Source organism: Saccoglossus kowalevskii, chromosome 19 (genome assembly GCF_978046115.1).
Source record: "Saccoglossus kowalevskii chromosome 19, keSacKowa6.1, whole genome shotgun sequence".
Classification (NCBI taxonomy): Eukaryota; Metazoa; Hemichordata; class Enteropneusta; family Harrimaniidae; genus Saccoglossus; species Saccoglossus kowalevskii.
This window is the reverse complement of record NC_140659.1, coordinates 3804102-3827443: the sequence shown is the minus strand read 5'-3', so window position 1 is coordinate 3827443 and position 23342 is coordinate 3804102. Positions and strand designations below refer to the sequence as shown.

General features: G+C 34.9%; 1 protein-coding gene across 1 annotated transcript; it reads left to right on the top strand.

Moving 5' to 3' along the window:
- Positions 1 to 508: 508 nt before the first annotated feature.
- On the top strand, positions 509 to 22885 carry LOC102808501 (ATP-binding cassette sub-family C member 8-like). Its single transcript, XM_085494059.1, is given in 28 exon segments — positions 509 to 1099; positions 2476 to 2709; positions 3369 to 3521; positions 3807 to 3956; positions 4238 to 4372; positions 4676 to 4813; positions 5426 to 5665; positions 5873 to 5989; positions 6690 to 6765; positions 7170 to 7296; positions 8250 to 8348; positions 9457 to 9622; positions 9973 to 10110; positions 10763 to 10970; positions 11280 to 11479; positions 11768 to 12007; positions 12220 to 12377; positions 12688 to 12780; positions 12981 to 13083; positions 13805 to 13918; positions 14267 to 14378; positions 14575 to 14705; positions 14858 to 14936; positions 15110 to 15218; positions 16992 to 17095; positions 19793 to 19926; positions 22521 to 22583; positions 22742 to 22885. Coding segments are annotated over 28 exon segments (4356 nt in total).
- The last annotated feature ends 457 nt before the right edge of the window (positions 22886 to 23342 follow it).

Sequence of the window (23342 nt, the reverse complement as noted above, 5' to 3'; positions counted from 1 at the left end):
TGTTTCTCTGTGATTCATTGACTATTTATCTCAAAATATATTCTTGGTGATGTGCTCTATTGCACCTTAATTAAGACATGTTAATCTGATTTTACAGATGGTTCTATGAAAATGCAAATGTCTCACATATTGTTTATGAAACATATTTGTTGTTTGTGAACTAACTGTTAGCGTGTTGGATTTCACCCGTAATTACTGCCAAAAATGCAGTCATTCGGTATAGAGTTTTTAAAGACACCTGTTGCGTACAGTTTGTCGCTATCCACTATTATCTTCATAATTCCTGTCATGGATGTGGATTTTTAGTAATTGTTATCATACCACTTAAGCAAGTTTCAATTATTGCACATATTGTATGGAGTAGGTTATGTTTGCATTGAATTGTTATTCATTTGCTTTGCTCAGTGAATTTGTTTATGTGATGTTCTATATAGTATATTGTCCACAATGCATGAATGTATTCACCTGTGTTGTAACCACGTTTACACACTTGTGGTGGTTTTTTGAAATGGCATTTAATAATAGTAAACTGTTTAATCTCATATTCAAAGGAGCAACCAGCATGAATACGACTGCGGATATTGACGGAATGAAAGAAGTTCATCATCTTCAAATACTGATTCATGCTTCCTTCTCGGTTGTGGCTTCCCTGAATCTATTTATTATGCGATGTTGTACACATATACGTTATTATAACTACAGGACTATGCTTCGTTATCCTATACACACATTTAAGTGGACCATCTTTCTATTACTTCTGATGGTATCAATGTTTGGACTGGCTGAAGGATTTCTCACGGATATTTCAAGATATGGAAGCACTAAACCACTTGTGTACGTACCACAAATAATGACGTTAATCAGTGTATTGATCAGCATGGTGTATTACCACCACATGGAATACTGGAATCGACCTCACCTTGTGTGGTTGCTGTTATTGTACTGGATCATGGCTATCATTGGTCAAGTTATGGAAATGCTCAGATTGACACATTATATTGGTGCTGATGTTACTATTGTACGACTGGATGTCGGTTTCATCACGGCCCTATTGTATGCAATTTGTCTGGCCTCAGAAATAAATACTATTCGATGCAAGGTATTTTTTTTCAATTTGAATACCATATACTGGTCGTAGTGTATCAACATTATTAGAATGTGTAAGGCCAGTTATAACAACCCTATTCTAGAAGCGTTTTTTTTTAGCTATTACTAGTTATTGATGCATGGATTTTGGCGGATTACCATATTCATTCAACGTGGCGGCCTTATACTCGAGGTGGATGTGTTGCTTCTAACAAATTGTTTTTTTACTAGAAGACCCTACATATTTATATATCTGCCACTTCTTAAATTTCTAAATGCCTTTCAACGTAATTGATTTGGCGCGTTTAACCACATATACAAAGGAAGAACACAAGTATTATGTTGTCTGGATTTAATAGGCCAGTATATAGATGTGTTATTACACAATACAACACTGTTTATTGCTTTTATATTGGTCATCATCATCATCGGCATGAATCTTGGTGGATTTCCCTTCATATGTGTGTTTTCGAAATGACAAATATAATTCTTATTGCTGATTTGTTAAATCAAATATTTACATCGATGATATATTTTTGTGGTATGCATAATGTATAATGAAAACCTTCCAGTTGAACTCCTATAGAAGCCTTGGCATGGGCCGACCGACTAAACGAGACCCCCTGTAAAGAACGAGCTGGATCGAATGGGTCACAGATAATTTCATGTTAATTGGTGAGAGTTTCTTGCCCAGATAAAATGCGCCGTGTAAACCTAACAATTGTCAATTGTATTAATTTTTGTTGATGTTGTTTTTATAAACAAATATATTATGATAAATATTATTGTGTTAAAGCAAGTAAGACCACGAACAACAGCGATGTAAATTGGGTGCTGTCAATAATGTCTTAAAATGCTTAAAATAGACACTAATTCATTTTCACAAAAGTACGGGTGAAACTAATTTTTGAATACTAATTTAGAGCCCCAGTTTTGAAATAAAACTTAACTTGGAAAACAGTATCTTATGCCCCTGTGATAAAATTGTAGTAACATATTAATGATTCTTTAAAAATTGTCGTATCGAAGGCTGAGCTAATATATTATATATATTCACGTTCTCGTTGCAGTTTGGTGAAATGTAAATAAATTACCTTAAAAGGGCTAATAATCAAATATAATGTAAACGGGGCCTGAAAGGGTGTTTTAGTTCAGATGCACTTAGCTTTCATTACTTCAAAAAGTACATATAATATAAATATAATGGATGCCCCCACCTTTTATGTTGTGATAGTCAAGTCGTAAGGCACCCATTGCTTGCAGCCATGTTGTGCTCGTTATGGGTCTCACATATACAACGCATGTAAATACATTATTTATTTACATAAATTTTGAGGCCGTGCGACGACTGTAGCACTTCATATATATATCATTGCTTTTGTTGTACAGATTTTCAGCGACTATCAAGAACAAGCAATTCCACCAGATTTTTTAAAGACGAATCTGTACTATACGACGTCCTATACAAACATTATATCCTGCATAATTAACTGGTGGGTAAATTGGTTAGTGTTGCTGTCTCACAAAAGAACACTTGATCTATCGGACTTGGGTTGTTTGCCAGAGAGGTTCGAAAGTAAACACATAGTAAAAACATTTGACACCGCGTACAAATATGAACAGGTAAATCATGCGTTATATACAAACCGTAAAACACAACCAGGATTCGGCTCATTGCAGTATGTTGTATGTAATGTCAACGACATTAATTGCGACATGAGGCATTGTGTATACAAACTCTTTCACATTGACGAGTATGGTGACATACATAAATTTTATTGTGAGTTAAATCTCTTGGCGCAATATATATAATAGATTAATATATTACATACTATTACGTATAATTAGGAACGAAGTGCCCATAATAGAAATACCCCTTCTTTGTGGCGAGTATATTGGCGTGCATACCATTGGCAGCTTATTGCAGCAACAACTATTCGACTTGCCAGTGCAGTACTTAGCTTCGTTCCCGCACTATGCATTGCTGGAATTGTCAACTTTACAACACAGCACTATTATAAAACAATAAAATATTATGTGAGTACCTGAAGAAGATAATCTTGGACGATTGATTAATATTGATATTGATTGATTGATTTACACGACTTTGTTCAAAAACAGAGCCTATCGTTTACTAACACACGAAACAACTTTTATTTCTACTATATCACATTTTTGTATTAACCTCGTTTGATTGGAGATAAATTGAATATAATTTATTGTTTATTCATAAAGTCGTACCAACGGAAACTGAATTTGTCCATGTTTTGTATCTTCTTTAGAAAAGCCCATATGTTACAGTTGATGAATTTTGTAATAACGGATTCGTCCTTCTCTTGATAATCTGCTTAAGTACTATTCTAAAAGCGACTGCGGCAACGGCTTTATATAGTATATCTGCTGATGTGGGAGTATGCATACGAAATGCACTCCAGGCAAGTCAATATATCATTTAACTGTGTATACCTTTCTGTGCGTAAATGTGGTTAAATCATTCACCCAATGTAGTCATACAGTCGCTTTAGGCCGTTGTGTTGTGTTGTGTTGTGGATACAAATACTCGCATCACTCTGGGTGACTGGAAACATTATATGACTAAACATACAATATGTCACATGCCTGTTGACTAATTAGAATACAAATCAACATTTGTCATTTTACTACAGACAATCCAGCTTGTCACTTTCAGTGATCAATAATTTGCTTGTAACCATACACAGGTGCGAGTATATAACAAGGCATTACGGTTACCGTCGATGGCCACTGAAGACTCATCTCTTGGACAAACTATTAATCACATGTCGGTTGATGGTATTGCAATCCAATGGTTCTTTTTGTATGTTACTCTTATGATATTTAACCCTGTCAAGGTGAGTAGCGGAACAGTTTTTTACTGAACAGATATATAATTTGTTAGGTACGTGATTTAATGTGAAAATGGTGTGTCCCGACTAGTATATCTACACTCCCGAGCATTATTTCTGCGTATAAGTCATAATTTCGCCTCCGCCTCAAAGCTCCCAGTTTAGCTAACATGTTCATTATATTGATTATCAATATTATTGATACTATTGCATGAGCATAAACTAATAATTTTTACCTCACCATCATTAAATTATATCTATACTAATGATAATTGTTTCGCAAACAGGTAATCTTCGTATGTATTCTGCTCTTCTGGAAAGTGGGAATGGCTGGTCTCATTGGTGTGTGTGTGGTTCTCCTAACATTGCCTGTCTTGTTCCGTCTCGGTGAAATGCAGAGAAAATCGCAACTGATGAGTCTGGTAGTAACCTTATACGTAATAATAATAAAATACGATATCATGTTATAATAATACTAAATGTCGTTGTGATTGATGATCAGACCTTGTAACCAATGTGCATATATTCGTGATACACTAAGATTATGAACATTCAACGTGAAACTATTGTGCGATAGAGCCCAAACAGTGACCAACCAATCAGAGTTGTAGTGACATGCCCACATCGAATTACATGCAATCCAGTAATAATAGGCAAAACAAATAATGGTTCATTACAAGAAATGTTTTTAAAAAATCTATTAAATATTTTTTTGTTGTTGCTAGCTTCATTCTGACCGTCGTTTGAAGAAAAATAATGAATGGTTACAAGGAATTAAGTTATTGAAACTCAATGGATGGGAGCAATTATTTGCTACCGGTATTAAAAATGAAAGGAATAAAGAAATGAAGCATAAGCTTAAAGTGGGATTGTTATTTCTATACTCAAGTAGGTATTTTGTAAATAAATATAAAAGTTCGTAAACCTTCGAGAAATTCAGACTAAAAAAACTTCGTTAGATTTGAAGGCAGAAAAGTAAAAAAGTCCCTTGTGGATAAACTTAATCATTGTTAATCACAATTATGTAACAACAATGGAACATAAACTACATTTGATATGTGTTTTTATTTATACACTCAAACAGACAGGTATCAACCTGAATTGTGAATAACTACACTGGTCTTCCATAATTAATCCATGAATCTTTGCAATGGCCTTCAATTGTATAATTGACTTTATCTTAGTTTATTTTTGTAGTATGTGTTTTAATTTTGACCAATTACTTATATAACTTTTATTTGCATCTAGCTATCTTGTCACAATGTATACCAGTCGTTCTTACCTTTACTGTAAGCATTGTGTTTTGTTATTCATTAATTAATTCGTATCAAGAGAGTAGATGCTCGTAAAATTGAAAATCAGTTTATCGTGTGGCCATTGTTTTTACTAACACAATGGCGTATACCTGAAAATTTTAATTATTATTTTGACATAATGCATAAACGTTTTTAATGAAATGTCTATTCTTTTCGTAGATATTTGTAGTGTATTCGCTGCTCAACGATGCACCTTTAACACCAGATACAGTATTCTCAACACTTGCCTTAACAACTCTGCTTTATCAGCCACTTCTTACGCTGCCTACTTTGGCTAAATACCTTGTGGAAGCATTGTCCAGTACAACAAGAATTGAGCATTTCTTATCTTTGAAAGAATTTAACCAACATCCAATGGTATGCAATAGTGAAGATGGCTTTGTGAATGAAAAGTTTGAGGTGAGGCTTAAAACTCTCTATTAGATATATTTATGCTGAATGGAATAGACGAAGTAGCCTAATGTATATAGCACTGTTCACAGCTTCGTACATATTAACGCCACATTGTTGATACAGTATACACAGCATTTGCATTTGGAATGTGAAAAGTTATTGAGTTTGTGTTTAGTTTCTTCAAATACGTTTTAATGCATATTTTTGTTTCAGATGAATGATGGTAAACGTACCAATAGTACATCGTTATACACCACTGATGTCTCAGCTATGCAGTCAATTGACAGTTATGTTTTGGGTCATCTCGTACAAGATCACATTTCACTTGAAGTGAGTTCGACCAGCGAAGTAAAATCAAAACCCTAATAGCAAATAAATATGTGTATACCCAGAATTAAAATGTTTGCATTGACAACAAATTATGATTTTGAATATCCCAACGTGATTGCTTAGTATATCTTGTTTGTTTGTATATTCTGTATATTCGGCCAGTATATTTCCTCATACCTCTTCTTGTATGGTGGTCATATAGTGAATTACTGTTAATATATTCTAATAGATAGATTTTAATATTTCAGAATAGTCTGTTGTTGGCCATTCAACATTTACGAGTTTTTCAAATTTAAAAACAAAATTATGAGGCTCATACTCAATGTAAACCAAGTAAAGTTTCTGGATTCATTCAATTTGCAGTAAGGAAATAAAATAGGTAGTACCAGCGATGCCAACATTTAGTAGTAGTTAGGTGAAAATAAACATTTCAAAAACTGTTGTGGAGTATTTATTTGTGAGCGTATTATCATTCTGGTTCGATGCAAATAACACAATATCGCATCTATCTTTGTTTAAGATTACCTCACATATAGTGTTTAAATATGAAAAAACAATCATTATATATGCCACGTTCAATTATGTTAAACAAAAGCCGTTGTTTTGATATTCGGAACAAAATCGAACTTAAACAATTGGAGAGTTTCTATGTAAAGTAACAAAACATTTATCACTAAGTATACTATTATTGCACCTGTAGATCAAAAATGGGTTCTTTTCCTGGGAGAATAATCAGGCTGCAGATTTAGTTAATATTAATATTAAATTTCGTACAGGTGAGTTTTGTCAAAATAATATGTTATGTATGCATAACGTATAATGTGTGTTAAAATTGTGAAGACAATGCAATCATTGAGAAATTGGCGTGTTATGATTTACTCTATAACTGTACTAGACCAGCTTTCACACACAAAATATTAAACAAGGATCAATGAGGAGTAGTTAAATGCACATATATTGAACTAGACTTAACATTCATTTTGAGAATGACTTATCAGCTGGGTAACTCAAACTGTTTCACGAATATCTAATCCTATCTCGCTTTTCCTGTTGGTGAGTTTCATTTACTTATCTGAAACTTGTGCCGAATGGATTTATCTACGTTTTACTTACATTTATCCAATGTCCGTGCGTGGGTGCGTGTGTGGTCTGTGAAATATTCTGTACATTTATGTTGTAGGTACACTCACGATGATAATTGGGTCAATTGGTTCTGGGAAATCATCTATTATTTCAGCATTACTCGGGGAAATGTATACAATTTCTGGAACTGTCTTATCAGCGTGAGTACAATTTATACTAAACATGTTCGATTACATATTGTGCACACTGATATTTTCACAATTTACATGGACGACAGATAGAAATGATAGCGCGTCGGTAAGAGCTTGAGATTGTCAATAGTCTTGCATTTCCACCCAGTGTGTGGCAGTGGGTGGCAGTGTTCACTTACAAGTTATTTATAAATACTAGCCTATATTTTGGTCACATGATTTGTAACTAAATTGATTGCGTGTACGTGACACATATGATTATGTGTCACGTGGAAAAACAAAGTGATTACAATACTAGTAATTTGTATACAATATGTTTTTTACAAAGAAACAATCCTCAATTGAGGCATATAAAAAATAAAACAAGATCAAATATTAATTTATTATAAATTGTATGAAATTACACCACAAATTAATTGATTGATACAGACCCACTCACAAAACACATATCAAATAGTATAGATCTTATACTACTAATGGGTTCCCATGAACGACAAACAAAGTTAGCGACTACGCCCTTATTAAACTGCATGAAAGAAACGCATTCCATTTGGTCAGCTCAAACTATTCTAAAAGAACAACACCCACTGCAGTGGAACTTTAACTAGACAAATCTCTCTAAAAAACACCACGATTAGAACAAACCAAATACACACGAAATAAATCAAGACGTGAAATGCCAGTGATCACTATACTAAGATTCCGTCAGTCTCTCCTTTGACCAAGCGTTTGAATGGCACTCAACAGAGAAAACAAATAATAGTTCATGCTAGCCATTCGCGAGTGGTGGTCGGTCCATGCATGCACACAAACATAAACAAGGGAAAGGCAACAGGTGAAATAGAGGGCGTACTAATGCCACTATTCTGAGAATTAAACAATGTTTGAATTTGGTATCAAAACATGCATTGGACCAGCAAACGAAATTTTCACCTGTTTTAAAAAACAGTAGAACGAACGGAATGATATATTATGTCTTTATACAGGAAATATTCTCGCATGGCCTACGCTGCCCAGAAACCATGGTTACAAAATGCTTCAATAAAAGATAATATTGTGTTCGGGGAAAGGTTCAATTCTAATAGGTGAGTATCACTTATACAACGTTGCTGGGTTTTAGTTATCGACTAATCAAACACTGGCATTGAATAGACGTTAAGCTGTTAGTACTTTACTAAATCGTGAACAGGTTACGGCGTGATAAAACAACAAAAATGCTCAAACATTGGCCAACAAAAACAACAGTGGAATATTCACTGTGTTTCCTTCCAGTCATTACAATTCATTTATAATAATAATAATAAATACCCAATTATTTATGTCACTTCCCATACAAATCTTAAATGTCGTTATATTCTGTGACATCGGTGTTCAATGTCAGATAAAAAGAAAATCATCGATGCTATTATTATGTATTGTTATTTATCTTCAACAAAAGTAACTAGTACTTATTTCCTAAACGGCCAAGATAGAAATGTGACATAACAATAACAAACTTATTTATATAAATCATATTATCTTAAAACGTCTGATTGGACAACAAATAAAAGTATCACGAAAATACTATAATTAACATTTATTAAGTTCACGTTTGGAAAAAAGGCTGATCCAGAACTAGACTACCGAGGGAGAAAAAATCCACTTGCTGTGATTTAGATCATGAAATATGAGGTTATTACGAGGATACCCCAAAATATGCACGACGACAGTGCAGCGGCACTATTGACCGATGCGCAGCGGAAGTCAATGCGACGGCGTACTGTCTTTTCCTTCCAAGGATACATCATGGGAATGCCGAAATACAAAACGTTTAGAACAGAATCAGCGAACTTCTTTGTGTGGAGTCTGGTCAAACCCTCGTGGCAGCCATGTTTTTTTTTATAAGAGCACCCTTACGCGCGTAATCATTCCATATTTGTAATTCGCATATAGTAGGATGAAAATACCCTGTAAAATACCGCAAAAATACGGCACGTTGTAACTTAAGGCGTTACGGTGACAGATGTATATTAATAACTATTATCACGATTTTCATTGTGTATGATATTTGTGATAACGTCACTGTATGTTGTCGAAACGATTACCGCATATGATGTATTTAGTAAAGTCAGTTGCAACTAACATTCATATCTGGCAAAGCGAAGATGACATGTCACATGAGTAGTAACAAATTGCTTAATACTTTAAATGCAGGTATAATGCTGTTGTTGGCGCATGCGCACTAAATGACGATCTCCACAATCTGCCTGGAGGGGACATGACAGAAATCGGCGAAAACGGAATAAACTTGAGTGGAGGGCAGAAACAACGAATCAGTGTGGCAAGAGCGCTGTACAGTATGTCAGATATAGTTTTACTGGTAGGCATCAATGGCTATGATTGATATATTGTCATGGCGTTCTATATCTCTCTTCACTGTGACTAAATGTTCATCATTCCATGTCTCAATTCCATGGTTAAAATACTACATATTTTAATCAGCAAATTAAAAATCTATATATGTCGAATATATTCGTATTAGTCATACATTGTTTTCTGTGAATGTGTGAATGTCTATTGTTGAATCAGTGTTGAGACAGGAATGTTACTGGATAAATTATGAACGCATAGTAGGACACCTCGTCAACAGCGTAGGTTTAACCAACAATACCAATAGTTGAGGGAACAGTTAAGCTTAAGATTTTGACATTTTTTATATCTTTATGCCAGGACGATCCGTTATCGGCACTCGACGCACACGTTGGTGAACACGTGATGGAAAAGGCGATATTTGATTTTCTACGCAAAGAGGACCGTACAGTCATCTTGGTAACTCATCAAATTCAACATTTGGAATATGCAGATGAGGTAAGGAATAATGCATTTATTGCCACAATAAACAATATTATGGTGAGTTTCATGTGTATTAAGGTATAGATGCAGATTCGTTGGCATTCAGTGTCCTATACTATGTTTTTATTTGCTTCTTTATATTTAGACACACTGCGAAACTTTTGCAGTTTTAACGCGATTTTAAAATGTCAAGAACACTATACAGGTTACAAGTGGGCATTTGTGTTTTAAATGGACTTCATCTTAGTTTCTATTTTTCAATTAGAGAGGAAAAATAAAATTTAAATAGGTCCGGGAGTTTATTCTATTTGATCTGAAACGCTATGTATCTGAAGTATCTGAGGTAATGATGCCTAGAATTGTTAAATACTTGACTGGGCCTTGTTGTGCGTCACCCTGTTTAACACATTTGTACAAAAGAACAAAACACGCTATCAAAAATCACAGACAATAAACAATACACGATAAACAATATTGTAAATGTTACACGTGAAACAAAACAAAACCATATTTGAGACATATTCAAGATTGAACTTGCCGTACCAAAACATCATCTATACTTTAATATATGCATAACGTTAAAATGTTGGGTATTTATGGTATACAATTTTATATTGTCGCAACAAATGAATATACGCATGTCATTGAATAAAATATATTTGTGTAGATTGTATTTATGGAAAATGGTAAGATATCACACAAAGGCAATTTGGCTGAAATACGGGAGACAAATAAGGAGCTATATCGCCAGTGGGAAATGATGGTATCCACTATTTCCGACTCTGAAGGTGATAATGACAATAACTGTGGATTGGAAACCACACAAAAATGTGTATCCAAAGAATCGTTGCAGAAACTGACAAAGAAAGAAGGCAGTAAGTCGTTATATTGAATATTGTTTAAAAGTCTGGAATTGTTGTTGTTAAGAAACGTTCTTCGAGAACAGAGCATCATTTATAGAAATTCCCGAAGACAAACGTTGTATCCCTGTGGTATTTAGGAAACAATAACAGGCAAAATGTAATCAATTGTCACTATAATTTCACTAATTCTTCTGTATTTTAATTGTGGTGACTCTGAATACTTAGTGTGTGTATTACGAATGGATGCGTTCTTTCCGCTTAAATGAAAACGCATATTAATGATACATAATTGAGTGAATGTTAAATTATTCATCTGTCCAGCTACTCTGATATCTGAAGAAAAACGCAACATAGGTACCATATCCCGGGACGTCATTTTCTCATATGCACGTGCTATAAAGTTACCGCTAGTTGGTGTGCTTTTGATATTATTTCTGTTACAAATTGCTGCTAATGTTGCTAGTAATTTGTGGTTATCTACATGGTCACACTCTGAACAGGAATCTGCTAATACAACTGTGGTATGTGATTTTGTTATTATCAGTTTTTTACTGTCTATATTAGATCAATGTTAGATACAAAGAATCAATGTTAACATAATTATGAAGCATCGGTTAGATTTTTTTCAGAATTATAATATCATAGCATGATCTGCATGAATTATCTGCATAAAGCACATTGTTGTTCCTACCAATTACAACTGCTTTAGCCTTTAGTAATAAGAGATAGTAGTGTGAAACTAATATGATATCTGGTGATAATCTCATAATACATTTCATTGGAAATAACGTTCGTTACACTTATTATAGGGTGAAAGATATACAATGACTACATTTTATCTGCGATGGTATGGTATATTGTCTTCTTTGGTTATTATAGCAGTGATCTTAGTCAATACATGTCACATTATATTCTCTATATCTGCTGCAAAACGACTATACCGTAAATTGTTTTATAAGATAACTCATGCTCCAATACGGTTTTTTGAAACCACACCTGTTGGCCGAATCCTTAATCGCGTCTCCAATGACACAATGGCCGTGGATTTGGTAAGCTTAACGCGTCCAGTATTTTAACAATCTATTTTAGAAATATTCTTGTTGTCAGTACTTAAATAATAGATATTCTACGAACTGTAATCAGTGAGACAATCTATGAATACGATCACAGCCATAGGATTGATAAAAAAAAAAAAAAAAACATTTAAAAACGGCACAGAAATTGTTGAATTTAAATTGCGTTTATTTACTTTATTCCCTAGAAAATATGGATGTCTCTCAACGGGTTGCTGGCTCTTTTTGTCCAACTTGCTACTGTGATATTAGTAAATGCAATTATTTCGCCTTATTTTATCCTGCTCATGATACCCATCGCATTGGTGACAGCTGTGAGCATCGACTATGGTGTTGGACTTCCAAGGTATTTTCCTTCTTCGCTAAATTAAATTAAATGCATTCGTTAACTATACAATATGAGTCATAATGATATAGGAATAGAAAGTTTCAATCCATGTCATCGATAACAATTGGAATGAGAAGGAGTGTCTATGGCAAGATTTTAGTTATATTTGGGAGATTTAACCTATGACGTCATGTGAACATCTAATTCTCATAGTGATGATTTATAATATAATAAAGTAATCACGTTTATCTGCTTTTTAGTAGGTTCAGTGGATACGCACAATGCAACAGTAAATCGTTTTACCCATGCACAGTTAATTAATTTACAGGGATCTTAAGAGAATGGATAGTATCACGTTATCACCAGTTCTTGCACAGTTCACTGAAACGTTTGTAGGATTACCAACTATAAGGGCATATAGGTAAGTTTGATTGTTCCCGGAAAACCGCAAAATATGCACCTTAGTATTCAAGAGCTGTACTGAATAATCGCTTATCACTATCATAACATACAATAAAATAAACTAACTTTCAAAAACTCTATACAAGTACTGATACAACAAGCTATAGTACGACACAGTACTTGGATATATTAAAATTTGACTTTTTGGTTTTACCATAGAGCGGAGAAAAGATTTCAAAAATGTATGCTCAATAAATTAGACAAGAACACGTTATGTCAACTTTACTACGCAAGGTCATTACAATGGATTGGGTGGAGATTTGTAAGTCAACAGCTGTTATATTACAGTATACTATATTATGTTCATACTATCAGCCACGTATTCTTGGTAATCGGATCTCAAAAGTCATTAGATAAAAATGTAGTTTACGATTTGGATCGAATTTGGGTCAGCTGTCCCCACTTAAGCTAATCTTGTTCGAAATCGCGCCGCTAACTAAATCGGATTAAAACCGAGTGGTTTCGAACAGAGTTAACTTATCCGGATTAACTGACGCGGTTCATTGATCTCATAGAGACAGTAAACCGAATTGAATTGGAATAGATCACCTCTTTACCGGAATTTTGAGGGGGTGCATGCGCCCATTTGTGTGATAATTTGAGTCAATTTTCAAAACAAACATTGAAAGTCGAGGACATAGCAGAAAAAGCCGGTAAACAACGTAAGTATATTTGATCCCAGGCAGTGAATAGTTTTGCTATATCATGATTTGATATGATCTCAAGAAAAACTATCTTTTTAATTGAGTTCTAGTCTGATGAAAGCATTCAGATTGAACCGAAACAGAGAAGGAAAAATAACGGAATATATACTTTGGATTGCTAAACATTTGAATGAAATGTATCCGATGCAATCCCCGTAGTTTAGTGCGTCGGAATAGCCTGTGGGGACAGCTAGCTAGTATTAAACTAAACCATATTAATTAAAAGATTTGATTCGGTTCTAGTTAGACAGGGTTAATTTCAATGTGGTTCTGTTACAGAGTATAATTGGTATGTTTCTAGTATTAGTAATTGGAATGGGAGCATTGCTAATTTCTGTTTATGGAAATTTTAAACCGAGTGAAATGGGATTATCCATCACCATCGGCTTAATAGTGAGTGTTTTATAATTGTACATTAATGTTTAATTTTATATTACCCATCGGGTTCGAAAGTCCGAATTTATTGCAAAATTTGAAACATTTGCTCACACAACTTGACTTCAATGTGACCATGGGGCCAATAACACACAATCAATTTAAATCGTGGTCACCTGTGCTTGTGACAGACGGTCATAGCTCGCCGGCGTTTACAAACCATGCGTCTACCCATGTGCCTTTGCGCGTACTCATCCACTTTAATATAACCACTTGCGCACCCCCCCCCACACACACACACACACACATGCTCGCACGCATGGCCACTCGCCCATGCATAATTAATTTACTGTGCAACGTCAACAGGGATCGCAGTTTTTAGGTGCACTGATGCCGTATATGGTAGATATCACAAGCTATGTTAATGGGGTTGAACGTGTTGTTCAATACACACATCTTGCTACTGAGAATTATCAAGGTATCTAACATTTATTGAACATTTTCATTATAAAATGACTATTAACCGTAATGGTGTCACTAAATTTCAATGACAAACAACAGTAACGGAACTATTAATATTAATGATTCACTGCCATATTAAACTCGCCATGTTATATTTGAGTGGTTCTACAGATAATTACAAAGTTTACTATTTTATTTTATTACTTTATTAGGGTTTATTACTCCACCGGGTAATTGGCCATATAATGGGACCATTTCTATAACAAATATGTCAGCTCGGTACAGCGACTGTTCACTCGCTGTGTTGAAAAACGTGAACGTTCGAATTCCAGCACATGCTAAGGTACGTTTTCAAATGGCCAAAATATATAGGAATACGAAAATATACTTACATATAATGTCACTCATCTTACATATAACCAGTTTGATCAGAAATAAGGTATCGTGTATTTCAACATCCAATAAGTTTGTAACACACAGCCATTTTTCTTAAAGGTTGGTATATGTGGTCGTACGGGCTGTGGAAAATCCTCGCTCACCCTAGCATTACTAAGAATGATTGACGTTTTCAAAGGTACGCATCTATCATATCAGCTATGGCCAGAAACATTCCTTTATGACTTTTATGTTAAAAAATAATGAAAACAATAAAAACAGTAAACAATGGGAAGTATATAATTTGTAACATTGAAGAAACAAGGGCAATATTTGTTACTAAAAAAGGAAATCATTTCTCACATATGGCAGGTCGAATTACTATTGATGGTATTGATATAGCGGAAGTGCCTTTGCTGACACTTCGTAGCAGATTATCCATTATTCCACAGGATCCTGTTTTGTTTTGTGGAACTATTCGGTAAGATGATCCATCTATAATTGTTAATGCACATAGTGTATTATTATTAAAGCTTATTTGTTCTGAATTTAAAGCGGGGGAGTCGTCACCTGCGCATGTGTTAGATGGTCATCATAGCGTGTCAATGTTTACAAACAAGCGTCTACCCATGAGCCTTTGCGTTTTAACGTGTGTTTTATCATCGCTTGGGACTCAATTCCCGCGCAGGCGCAGGTGACGAAAAAACACATAGTGATTTTATAGCAAGATAATGTTCCATTGCAGGACTTTATATATACTAAATGTTCTGTTTTTGGTTGTGAATTGTTTTCTCTTGTTAAATGTCTGCGTTCTCATAAATTCTCGTAGGACTATTTTATAGATCACGTAACATCACGGATCACGTTTTTCTCTGATAAACAAATCGCGCCGCCAAATGGGCTACATGAGCTGTGTGATGTTTCAATTTAGATCATGAATATTCAAGTTGAACCTTATGCAGATGTCGAGTAAAATTATAATAATTTATTGCCATATATATGCAGTAACAGAGAAAATTATATTAAGTAAAGAATAAATAAATTGCGCAAATAAATTGCTAAATACAAATAAATAAGTATAGAAATTAACAAACAGCTAAATGAGTAATAGCAGTATTTAAACATATATGGCTAGGAAACAGCAGTTAGCTAAAGAAGACCTAGTCAGGGCTATTCCCCTTTATTACTTACTATATTTGATATATTGGGGTGTCTGTATAAAAGTTAGGATTTTACTATGGGGCTACACCTGCCACAATTTCAGTGAGCATTTTTATGAGAACAATGGCTAAAAACTACGACAAGTCAACACTCAATGCGTAATTAACGTTCTTGGATTTTATAGCATATTCAAGTCGAAAAAAAAGAGATTTTTCATTACAAATTTTGACAGAATTGTTGACAGAAATCACCAAAGGTGAGAATGAGACTTCACCCCAAATATATATCTAAACATGGTTTGGGCGATGAGTTTAAAGTCAGATAAAACCCTAGTATTCGGACTCCTACCAGAGATGAAATGTTGAGGCCGCAAGGTGAGATATTTCATCTTAGAACATATTCAAGAAGTCCTCGATGGGTATCCAATACTTAAGATCCTCTGTGTTGTCTCTGATGCGAAGATGCCCCATCTGCCTTCGACTGTTTTATCTCCGCTTCGCTACCGCAAAATAGACTCTAGAACATTTGCTATATAATGTGTCTGTGCTCCAAAATTGGACTTGCCGCGTATATTGGTCACGTTTTCAATGATTAAATTATTTATTTACGGCAAACATATGCCAATAGTGGCATAAGTTACCGGAAGTAAACACAATCACATTCGGTGCCATCGTCAATCGAGTCTCACAAATCGCGAAGTTCATGTCTGCTTAAAATCTAATTTTTCGAATAATTGTCTATACTATATTTCGCTTGAAAAAAAACACACAATCAGTGGAAAGTTTAACATTGACAGAGTGGGAAGTTCGTTTTTGTTTTGACTGTGTGTTTCGAGAAATCAATGCTTCGCCGTTTGGTTCAATTTGAATACATTTATGCAGGATTTTATAGGTTGATACACGTAAGTGACATATATGGCAGCAGTCATCGGGAGATATACTAAGAATCTTTCTAGGAGTTTGTTCCAACAAAGCAGTACATTTGTCGGTAATTGCCATTTTGGAGTGCGCTTATCTGCTGCGTTTGCATCAAAATTATAAAGCACCATTTTATCAGTAAAGAGGGTTCAATTTTTACATGTTATCAATTTCAGATTTAATTTAGACCCCGATAATAAATATAGTAGTGTGGATTTATGGAACGCTCTTGAGATTGCCCAGTTGAAGGAGTGCGTCCGTACAATGGATGGACAATTAGGTAATTATTTTTATAATGTAATTATTTTTATACCTGACACTTACTTTATAATAACAGAGTATAACTGTTTTTACAAAACCTATGCATGTACGTATTGACACTTCTTGTATGGTTTATGTTCAAAGAATGATGGGAGACACATTTTAAGGAAATACGATTTTATTTATACAAAGCTGAAACAGTGGCGTAGTTTTATCACATCAGTTATTTTTTTTTATCCATAATATGTAATGCTTGATTGCTCTTAACTCGGTTGTTTAATTACTTCTATTATTATATTAATTGATTCCATATTACACGCAAAAGTCGTCAATACAACCACAGAGACTGAGACTGTGATACACATATTTTCGATCCAATAACAGTGTATCAAAACAATAACAAAACTTTAACTAAAGGGTGGTAGTCGTCGCGCCACGCATGTGCGGATATATGGGTCTCATATAAACAAAGATTGCGCAGATCAACAAATACTGGGACGTTACCAAGCTTTAATTAGGTATTTTTAGGTGATTGGAAGGTATGGAAGGAGTCACCGGCGGTAATTAGTGCAAGTCGCGCCCAGGTCAAACCACATACTTGGCTTGTGGGAAAATCTATACTTATCAACACCAATGTCGCACATGCGCAGCGCGACGACTGTCGCCTTTTAAAAGGACGTTGATCTTTTAAAATCAGAACTAGTTGTGTACATCATGACGCGTATAACCAGGCTTGTAGCCAGCACTTTTGAATATGGGGTTCGAAAACAACAATTATATAATATATTTGACGTGAAACGTGTGAATTTTATAATATTCAAAAAGTGTATTTGAGCTCTGTTGCAGATATTTTTATATTCTCGGTTTTAAATTCAATTGGTTTACTTTGTGTTACGTTGGTAAGTTATTTCACATAACATCTTTTAACTATTTTACCATTTTTGAGAAGGGGTACTGAGCCATTCCCCACCCACAGACAAACAAACAAACACACCCACCCACACCCTAGATCCACTACGGCAAAATGTTGTACACAAGAAAGACAAGACTGTACGTAGCTTAGCATTATTGTCTAAGCATTTTAAGGTAGAAGGCTACTCACAAGTTTTTTCGCTCTTTGCAAATGTTAGCACACATAAAAGTGACACGATTTCATGTCGAAATCTGTCTACAATTATTCATTTTAGTATTAGTCAATTTTGTATTATATAAATTTATTTCTGTACAGGGCCTCAACCCATCGTGCAATATGTAATGGGTACTAAGAAAGTGCATAGCACGTTTTAAAAACACCCATGTAAACATATGGTACTAAGTTAAGCTGGATTCATATTCATCTCGTCGCTTGAAAACTTTTAAAAGATACAGAGCTAGTTGATATATGGTGTGGCAGTTTGTGTAGCGACGACTGTAAGCCCAGACTGTCAGTATTTGCATAATTGCATGGGGTTATTGACAAAAGATCAGCCCGTAGATCATTGAAAATGGACATATAAAAACAAAAAGTGAATTTCATTTTCTACTATGCTAAATTCAAACGTGTCACTGCAAAAACATTTATTGATCTAACTGTAGTTTTGTGCGTCTGCTTAATTCAACCTAATGTTTATGGCCAAAACAGCGAAAACTCGTCAGTATATATTTTAGTCTATTATTTAGTCTAATAAATCTCACAGGTTATAAAACTACTTTGATTTAATCCGAAAGTACACAGCCTGGATGATTTTGAAATTGGGGCATGCCATTCTTGCTGACAACAATTTGTTATTCTTTGAATAAATATCTCTAGGAAATTTGCAGTATCAACTTGTTTTTCAAACCAGACAATGCCGATACCATATTTGAACAGTAGATATTTATGTGGGTTTCCCAAGTAAGTCTGTCCGTCTTGTCTAATCGTTTAAGCATTATATAACATGTTTTTGGGTTCCAGCTATTTTTTTCTTCTAGTAAATTTAATCAATACGAGGTCCAATGCTTGAAATAACCCCAGCATATTGGCAGCCTTCCACATTCGTCCAATATCGCTACACTGTTTGTACAACTATTAACGCTAAGTAGATATCTGCAAAATGTTGTCTGTATCCTCTCGAATTCCTAATTTTCGTACCCCCATATCGCTACCATGAGAAATAGTTGGCACAAAGATTGCATCAAACAAATTAAATGCACTAACCAAAGGCATTTCTTACAGTATGTACATTTTTGGTTCACTGTAAATCAGTTTTTAGAGGGCGGTAAAATAATATGCATATAGTGGCAGTTTAGCAACGGTCTCAATAGACTTCAATGACTACATCTCCTTTTAATGAACCCACTAAAAATATAGCAAATTTTGTATGACATATGTTTGAAAAATATGATTCATTGCATCGTTTCAGTGCTGAAGCAACACTGTGGTGTAAATTGTTGGCTGCAAGAAGCTCGTCGACCTATATAACTCGTCGTGATAAATCTTCGGCATTTTTTTAATGATCTGTTCAACCCGTACCTGTACACGTACTAATACAATAAGTTGACTACATTTGGTCGATACACTTGGAACAAAACAGTATATATACCATCATTAACTTGAATACAAATCTAATGAACCAAACTAGGAAAGTACAGTGTCGTGTCAATCCCACATTTTACCAACTGAGCGAACAATGGCACAAGCCGACCCCCCCCCCCCCAATTACGGGACTGATAACTTTCTCTTATTCATTGGTTTCAGATGCTATGGTTACTGAAGGTGGAGATAATTTTAGCACTGGACAAATTCAGTTATTTTGTTTGGCAAGAGCATTTTTACGTGAAAGTAAAATTCTCATCATGGACGAAGCCACATCTTCTGTTGACTACAAAACGGTACGTTAAAAATCCTTGGGTGTTACAGTAATATCTAAAACCGTCGGCTCTTTTTTAGGCAGTAAGTATAGTAGAGTGGCGAGCACGGCAGTCTTTGTAGTGGCGATAGAGTGGCGAGCACGTCAGTCTGTAGTGGCGACGCGCTTGTCGTGAACGTGAGCTGGAATCATGTTACATGTATGCGTGTTGTAGTTATATATTTGTTTGTCTGTTATTACAAAATATAATGTCCAAATCAGGTTTTATGTTGTCAAAATGTTTGTCCTAAAATGATGTTTATATATTGTATCATGTTTTTATATAATATATAGTCATGATTATATAGTATTCTAAATGGGGTCGACACTAGAAAAGTGGTACATTTGTCTGCACTTTTTTCTTATATACTTCAATATTTCTGGAAATGAACGCTAATTTTGGAGCCAACAGACAAAATCTGAGTCAATCTCAGTTTTTATGTGGCTATTTTTGTATCAATCTTCTGAAAGAAAGCGCGGGCTGTAAACGGGATCTGGTGGTGAAAAGAATAGGCTACAGGCATATTACGAACATATAAACAGCCAAAAATCCACCGCATACCAACTCGCCGCGAAAGCAGAGGTGCGTCCACTGCGCCCAGTAACTGACCCTCCCCCCAGAAACTGGCGGTTCCAAAGGGTGTAAACAGAGCCCACAGTGACGAGTAGATGGAGCATGCGCAAGTCGAAAAGTTGACGTCAAGAACAGGTACAATACTTTTACTTTTCTTCAAACCACAGTCCCTCTATCACCGGTCTCGAATCGCCTATTGTGATAGAGGGACTATATACAGACTGTATTCTAATAATTCATGCTTGACCTACCCAGTTACCATTACCTATGCGTGGCAGAAATATAAACTACGTGACAGGCACATTACACACATAAAAGCACACGACACTGTAAGCATGTGTGCACCGCAGATGGTTTTTGGATTATGTATTCATACTGATCGCTTTGTATAGTTGCGTTTGCACGAGCAAGTGGTAAAAAACGTTAGCCCGTCTCTGTATGATCATGGAGGGGGGGAGGGGTCGCTTGTACAGGTTAAAGAAAAGGCATTTTATATATTTGGAGGAAATGAAATGAAAGTTCCATTTACAGTAAACAAATGGTTTTTACACTTTACACGTAAAACAATTCTTGATTACATTTTAAAGTTTTTTAATATATTTGATAATTTGTGTTAAAGAATCAAACAATATCACACAATGAATAATCCTATGTTCAACCCGTTCAACTGCTGTCCACCATGATTATTCTCATGCATTTCAGTTTTCTTGCATGCATTGAAGTGCAACAATTCTTCTGCTGCCACAAATCTTCTGGGTATGTGTTACCCGCACGCACGAATCAAGCCAGGAATTAATACGTGCAATATTAAATTATTAAATAAATAATACGATGTGCTTGCAACGTACGAGCTATTAGTAAGTATAAATAAACAAATAATTAATCGATAAAATATAAAACGTGTGTGATACGATATACGTAACAACTTAGTCCTCCGCCGTTGAAATATCAACACTCAATAAGGCCAAAAAAATGTTTTGTTGCCCTCAGCGACTGACCGCAAAATATGAAATATCAGGTCGCGTTTTTTTATTTTATTTATTTTTTTAAATAGGCCCAAATATTAAAAACTCAGCATTTTAAGTAGTAAAAAATGTTTTCTCTAAAAATTAACGATCCCGGACCGTTGTTTGATCCCCAGAGGATAAGTGGTGACTTTGATCCTCGGGTTGATCTGTATTTCTCTGACATGTTCCGAATACTATGAAGTCCATATACCTCGGCAATTAAGGACACTCTTAGTTTTCACGAGTTTAAAAAAAAAAAAAAAAAATCCCACCGACCGACCCAATTTTTCCCGACTTGAGGGCAACATAAATTTGTTTTTTTTTGGCCTAATAGTTGGAGTTTCCATCGTTTCGTGATGACAAAGACACTATGTACTACAAGCAGAGCGTCTATTTTCATTGAACAATCCACATTATATACAAGAATCAACTAAACTATACAATTGCTAACTGAAGATTTTTCGCGTTAACACAGGGATTCAAAAGGACAATTGCAATGTGGAAAATGCCTTATACGCTTACAACGGAAATAAGATCCTTGTACGAGTTACAGATGAATAATAGCTGATTACGCTTCACACCTTGCCCATGTTCATGAAATTAAGTTTTTTATTTATTTAAATTACATTCTTACGAAAATAAAAACAATTGATTACAGCTTACGAAAATACCCCTTGTCGATCCTCTGTACTTTATACTGTTCTTAACCATCTCACTTTCTGGATTGGGTTCATATTATTAATTTATACCCATAGAACTAACATGTATACTTTACATGTGTACCTGGGTACTGTACTGAGTAATACAAGTTAAAAACATATACTGGTATATATATTCTTAACAGGTTTGGGCGTTCCTTAGCCCGCGCTAACCACTTTTCCTTCCGTGCATGGAAACAATTGGGTCTAGCCAATTATACAAACATGTGCGATTACCCTAAATTTAGCCCATACTTGGCGCAGCCTTAACAAAACTTGTTTATTTTTTTATCCTCAGGATGTTATTTTGCAAAACGTAATCAGTGAAGCTTTTGCGGATAAAACAGTCCTGACTATTGCTGTAAGTAATCCCATGCATTCAACATCTAGTAATTTTTAATTCCTGTACAATTATAGTATATTTAGACCATAAATCATTTTATTGTGATTTCATAGATATTTGTATATGTAATAATATTCACATCATCTATGCCATACTTGTGTTTTTTTTTTTCACAGCACCGTGTAACCACTATTTTAAACTCAGACATTGTATTGGTACTGAGTGATGGTAAACTGTTAGAATATGATACCCCATCCAATTTACTGGCAAAGAATGACAGTATGTTTGCATCATTAGTGAACAAAACTACAAACATATAATCAGTATTTTTATACCAGATTCAAATAGCCTATATATACCGGGTATATATCAGACCTTTCTCTCAAAATAGGTCTCATCTTAAAGGGCTGTGGTTGTCACGCCATGCATGAGTCTCATATAAACAAAGATGGCGACTTTGACTGTTGTGCACACCAACGCGTACAAACTGAGTGGTTATCAAGCTTTAATTTGGCATTTTTTTTAGTGATTGGGATGTATCAAATAAGTCTCTGGTGATGCTTCATGCAAGTGACGCCCAGGTCAAAACTCATACTCAGGATTTCATTAGAAAAGTGCACTGGATTGTGGGAAACTATTTGTTTATCAACACTAATGTCGCATGAGCAGCACGACCACTACCGCTCTTTAAGTTCACTGTGTGGTTTACACTTTGATATTATTAGTGCCACTATGCTATGTGGTTTTAGGAACTGATCTTCACCAGTATGTGCAAAC